The sequence below is a fragment of the Emydura macquarii genome, unplaced genomic scaffold, assembly GCF_026122565.2.
Source record: "Emydura macquarii macquarii isolate MOO-44397 ecotype Brisbane River unplaced genomic scaffold, CSIRO-AGI_Emac_v2 contig_2960, whole genome shotgun sequence".
NCBI lineage: Eukaryota > Metazoa > Chordata > Testudines > Chelidae > Emydura > Emydura macquarii.
This window is the reverse complement of record NW_027133097.1, coordinates 234,978-240,977: the sequence shown is the minus strand read 5'-3', so window position 1 is coordinate 240,977 and position 6,000 is coordinate 234,978. Positions and strand designations below refer to the sequence as shown.

At 52.8% G+C, this 6,000-nt stretch overlaps 1 protein-coding gene across 2 annotated transcripts in view; it reads left to right on the top strand.

The window, feature by feature from the left end:
- Positions 1-4,858: 4,858 nt before the first annotated feature.
- ZNF395 (zinc finger protein 395) overlaps positions 4,859-6,000 on the top strand; it is a 38,163-nt gene continuing 37,021 nt past the window's right edge. The window contains exon 1 of one of the 2 annotated variants that reach the window (XM_067569930.1): positions 4,859-4,960. In XM_067569930.1, the coding sequence (XP_067426031.1) occupies positions 4,865-4,960 (96 nt within the window). In that variant the 5' untranslated portion in view covers positions 4,859-4,864. Of the gene's footprint in view, positions 4,961-5,084; positions 5,137-6,000 lie in introns of those variants that run through there. The other variant, XM_067569931.1, reaches the window with a different exon arrangement.

Below are 6,000 nucleotides of genomic sequence, written 5' to 3'. Positions count from 1 at the left end.
CTCACGTCTGGTGTCTGATTGGCTGTTCCCTGCGTTTCCCCGCTCCGATTGGATGCTTCCGGTCTCCCTCCTTCCCCGCTCTCCGCTCCGGGCTCTCATTGGCCTCCCCCCCCCCGCCCTTTACCCGGCGCGAACGTGCAGCAGCCGGGGCTGTTCACCAGTCTGGGCGGGGTCGCGGGCCGCCTCCACGTGGGGCTCGGCACGTAGTCAGCGCAGCCCGGGGGGAGGGTGTCGTGGGGCAGCTCAGCTGGGTTTGGGGGTGAGCACTGCCTTAGCAGCTGGGGGAGGGGGAGAAGACTGGGCCTGTCTTCCCCATAAGCATGGGGGGGGGGGTCGTGTTGCCTACCCCATAGGAACTGGGGGGAGGGGAGACTGAACCTGCCTGCCCCATAGAAGGAGGGTGGGGGGTGGGCCTGGAGCTCCTTCCCCCGTTGGGACTGGAGGTGGGGGATTGGATCCGCCTGCCCCATAGGAAGGGGGTGAGGGTGGTGTGGGAGCTGTCTTCCCGGTTGGAAATGCGGGGTCTGGGAGTTGCAAACACCCCCAAAGGGCTGCCGACCCCACAGGCCGCGGCCTAGGTGCTGCACGGCGGCGGAGGAGGAGGAGGGGCGACTCCTCGCCACGTGCCCGCTGGGTTAGAAACCCCGTCCTTGGATAGAAATGATCCCGCTGCAGCCAGGCTGTGTCCCGTCCGCTGGCCTGTGGGTGTTTTGCTACGGCTTATGGGTACGCTAAAGCCTAGCACAGACCGAAATGCGTTAGTGGGTCAAGCAGAACCATTGGCTCTCCTCCTAAGCATCGTGTCTTGGCCAGGATCTTAGCCACAATTTTTAAAAGCACTTTGGCCCCATTAAGGGACTTAGGTGCGCAGTGGTGTACTGTGGGTCTCTGATGCCTGGGGACCAGTCCTTGTATTCCCTTCCCTGTTGGTGGCTGTGGTAGTTCCCTGCGGGAAGGGATCTGCAGGCCATTTCCCACTCTCCTGCTGTGGGGGTGGCAGGGTCAAATGCTCCCAGGCCACCCGGCGGCGGGGGGGGGGCTGTCTGGCCCCTGCATAGTTGGGGTCCCCACAGCTCCCTTGTTGAGCCCAGCGTGGGGGTGGAGAGGAGAGGACAGGAGCTGGAGGATCTGGGTTGGTGCAGCTACCAGGAATGTCAGTGGGGGGCAGCTCCAAGGAGGAGGAGGGCCTGGCTGGCACCCCCTCTCGGTATGGGACTAGGTGCTTAACAGCCTGGCTCAATGAAACTCGATAGGGCTTAGGCTCTTAAGAACCTAATTAAGCTAATTCGAATTAGCGCTGCAGTGTAGACATAGCCTCACTTGTGAAAATACAACTTCCCCTGGCTACACAAGGGTTTTAAAATGTGTTTGTTAAAACAAGCCCAGAGTATCACTTTGACTGCAATGGGACCACTCATGGTACGGGTACTATTCAATGTGAGTGAAGATATCACAATCTGGACCCTATGTGGTACATTTTTGGGGGCAGGAACGTTCTTGCCAGACACTGTGCAAACGCATATAATGGAATGATGGGACCCTGATCCTGACCGGGGCCTCTAGAGTCAACTGTAATGAAAATAGTCATAAGGAGGAGAAATTATCCAAAATGAGAAGTTCTTCCCTTCAGATGTGTGAGGCTTGGCGGGTCTGATATTAAAATATCATTAGATGTAACATCACAGTAATAAAAATAGTCTTGGATTAGGAATCATTGTGCACGTGACCTGCCCCTGTTCAAACAGCATATGCATGTGTGTGATTTATTATTTATTTTTGTTATTAACAGGGGAAAAAGGATTTTAGCTTATTCTGAGGAAACCCCTCCTCTTTTTCCTTTTCAGACAGCTTGCTTCAGTCCCACTTGATCTCTGGTATTAGATAATCTCATGCATACACTGGGCCAATTTAATCCCAGGAGTATTTATTATTATTTATTATTTTTATTAGAACAGTGGCTTGGAGCCCCTAAGACCAGCACCCCATAGTGCTAGATGCTGTACGTACATGTAATAAGACACTGCCGCTGTCATGAAGAGCTTACAAACTATATACGCTAGACAAAGGGTAGAAAAAGCAAGTGTTCCCTCCCTTGAACAGAAGGGAAACTAAAGCACAGAGATTAAGGCTTTGTCTGTACTAGAAAAATTGAATTAGTTTAACTAAAGTAATTTTAAGTTAAACTGGTGCAAACCACTACTATAGAAGCACTTAAACTGGTTTTTCATAGATTCAAAGGCCAGAAGGGACCACTGTGATCTGTACACCATAGGCCAGAGAACCTTCCCTAAATAATTCCTAGAGCAGATCTTTTAGAAAAACAGCCAATCTTGATTTAAAAATTGCCAGGATGGAGAATTCACCACATCTTTGATGTAAATTGTTCCAATGGTTAATTATCCTCACAGTTAAAAAATGATGCTTTATTTACAGTCTGGATTTGTCTAGTTTCAGCTTCCAGACTTTGGATCATGTTATCCTTTTCTCTGCTAGGCTGAAAAGCCCATTATCAAATATTTGTTCCACATTTAAATTCTTATAAACTGTGATTGTCAGCCCTTAACCTTTTTAGTTTTTTGTTAAGCTAAATAGATGGAGCTCCTATGGGCCGTCATTCTAAGGCATGGTTTCTAATTCTTTAATCATTCTCATGGCTCTTTGAACCCTCCCCAATTATCAACATCCTTGAATTATGGACATAGTATACCAGTAATGGTTGCACCAGGCCAAAGACCTGTCTACTCCAACTCAAGATTCCCTTGATTATGCCTCCCAGGACTGCATTAGCCCTTTTGGCCACAGCGTTGCACTGGAGCCCATGTTCCACTGATTATCCGCTGCAACCCACACATCTTTTCCAGAGTTACTGCTTGCCAGGATAGAGTCCTCCATTGTGTAAGTATGGCCTACATTCTTTGATCTTGGATGTATACATTTACATTTAACCATTTTAAAACATACTGTTTGTTTGTGCCCAGTTTACCAAGTGATCCAAATCACACTGTGTCAGTGACATGTCCTCTCACTTTTTACCACTTCCCCAATTTTTGTGTTGTGTGCAAACTTTATCAGTGATGATTTTGTTTTCTTCCATTGATAAAAATGTTAATTAGCATAAGGCTGAGAACTGACCCCCATGGGACCCAACTAGAAACACTCCCGCTCAATGATGATTCCGTTTACAGTTACATTTTGAGACCTATCAGTTAGCCAGTTTTTAATACATTTAATGTGTGCCATATTAATTTTATATCATTCTAGTTTTTTTAATCAAGATGTTGTGCGGTACAAAGTCAAATGCCTTGCATAAGTTTAAGCGTGTGTCTAAGAAGTCTAAACTTAACCCTTACTTAATTCTACACGACAAGCTAAACTGATTTAGTCAGACTAGGACAACTTTTCTGGCATAGGCAAGGTCTATATGATTTGCAGAGTGAGTTTGTGATAGAGTTGGCAATTGAACCCATCTCTCCTGAGTCCAGTCCAGTGCCTTAACCACAGAGTCATCTTTTCTCTTTGGTTGAAATTAAGGGAGTTCTCTAAGTGAATGAGTTTGTTCCACTAAATTCAAATTGCCTTGAAGATGTAACACAAAAGCCTGTAGTATCCAGGACTGAGTGAGAAGGAAAGATCTAAAATTACAAATGGAAACCCTTCTCAATGGAGCCTGTGGGGACAGAAAAATTCCTATAACAGAAGGCAGATAAATTACAGAGCGGCCATAGAGATCTTAAATGCTTTCCATGTCTCCTTCCTCATTAATGCAGAGGGTCAACCTGTGGCAGACTACAGTTCCCAGCATGCCTTCTATATTGATTTGGAGTGGCATAGGGCCAAGTGGTTTCAGCAGGCCAAGCCCCACCTTTGATCCAAGTGCTCTGGAGCCAGTAGAAGGTATGAGCCCCCAGCATAAAATGTTTATGCTCTGTCTCTGGGTCCAAGACAGAGCATGACACACTGGGATCCCTGATTGTCCACAGGCTGCCCATGCATTCAAGATGAGAGTTACTGCAGGGAGTACTTTCATTTTTATGTTAATTGGGTGCTGTCTTCGGCTTCTGGCAGGTTGCCAGCATGAGACCCCCTTGGTTAAGGAAACTCTGGACACTGTTAACAAAAAGAAAGAGAGAAAGAGACATTCTGGCCAATGCAGGGTATGAAGCAACACAAAATATCAAGCGTGCTGCCAAACGCCACGCCTTCCTTGCCTCCCCCCCCTACCCCGGGAGCAAGAGAAGCGTTGGGATAAACAGTGGTAGTGCTGCACGTTTCAGAGCCACATGGTGCATTGCATCGCGCCGAAGCCGCGTGTGCGCCGAGAAGAGAGACCCAGAGCGGGGTCTGGGGAGCCGCTGGGCTGCAAGCGGACAGCGCCCTGCGGGTGGGACCTGGGCCTGGACCGTGCTCGCTGTCAGCTAGGGCAAGCGTGGGGAAATCGAGCAGGGGCGGCCCTGCCTCTCCAGTCCTGGCACCGCGTGAGCAGGAGGGAAAGAAACAGAGGGCGTGGGCCTCCCTGTAGTCTGAACGCTGGGCGAGCAGGAGTGGGATCAACCGGGACGGGAGCAGAGCCGCCTGCCCCTCCCACCCGAGCAGCACAACTCGAGCTGATTGCTGGCTGCTGGAATGGGGGGGGCAGGGATCGGGGCCACCCCTGACCTGCAACCCCCCCCCCAAAAAAAAAGCAGCGGCTGTCACGGCTTGTGTTTACGGCCATGCAGGAGGAGCAGGGAGGAAAGCCCGACCCGCCCCAGCCCTGCGCACTGTTTATTTTGTGCAGGCTCCGGCGGGGGTGGGGTGCGGGGGGGGGGGAGGGGGCGTGTATTTAAAGGGCGCCGGGCAGCCAATGCGCGGCGAGGGGCTGAGCATGTGGGCAGCTTGTTTACACCAGGCCGTCCCGAGCCGCTTGCACCCGGCCGGCAGCGGCGGGCGAGAGGCAAATCGCGGCGCTGGAAGCACGTGGGTGGGTGTTTGCCTGTGTGTGTGTGTGTGTGTGTGTGTGTGTGTGTGTGTGTGTGTGTGTGCGCAGCGCCGGGGCTCGCTCCTGGCCGCTCAGCCCCGGCGGCGATGGGCGAAGGCGGCGCGCCGGGGAGTTCCTAGAGGGCGCGGACCCAGGTAAATACCCGGGCGCGGATCCAGGTAAATACCCGGGCGCGGGCGGCGAGCCCCCCCAGCCGGGAAGTTCAGATGCTCAACAGACCCCCCCCCCCCGGCTTGGCTTTGTCCAAAGTTGCATTGGCTGCTCCGGCAGACCTGGAGCAGCCCCCCCCCCCGGTCTTTAATACGGGGGTGGGGGCCCAGGGGGGCTCCTGGTCCCAGCATCAGCAGCTGTGCATCTACCTCCAGTCCAACCCCGCAGCCCACTCCCTGGCCTGTCGAGAGGCAAGGACTGGCCCAGGGTCCACTCAGAGTCACCATGACGGGGGATGAGGATGCCCCATGGGCATGGGTTTTCTTTTGTTGGGTTTCGGCTGCTCCTGGGGTCCACGTGAGTCTGCAGGAGACCCCGCTGGTCTGTGGGTGCACGTGTGTGTGTGTGTGTGTGTGTGTGTGTGTGTGTGTGTGCAGGCTGTGTGTCCTGAGTGTGCCAGGCCGATCCTGATAGTAACAGATTTGCAGGACACTGGGCTGCGGGAAGTGTGGCAGATGACATGTCCTGCAGAATAGCTGTGCGGTGGGACAGAGCCGTGTGCCGGCACCGTGTGCGCGCGTGCATGCACACGAGACGGCCCATGTGCACCAACATTTGATGCATGTAGTCGTGTGTGCGTGTTTGTGCGTGCATGCTGTGGCCTTGCTTTTCGGAGGTGCGGAGCACCTGCAGCTCCAAATGGACGAGGTGCCTGAGCTCCGCAGCTCTGAAAACCCGGCCCTGTGCGTGTCTACACACGTGCCCGCGTCTGTCTGGATCCGTGTAGATCCGTGTTTGCGGGCGGCGGAGTGTCTCCGGCTAAAGGTGCCCGGCCGGGGCGGTCTGTGTGTTGGGGCTCAGCCCGCTCCAGG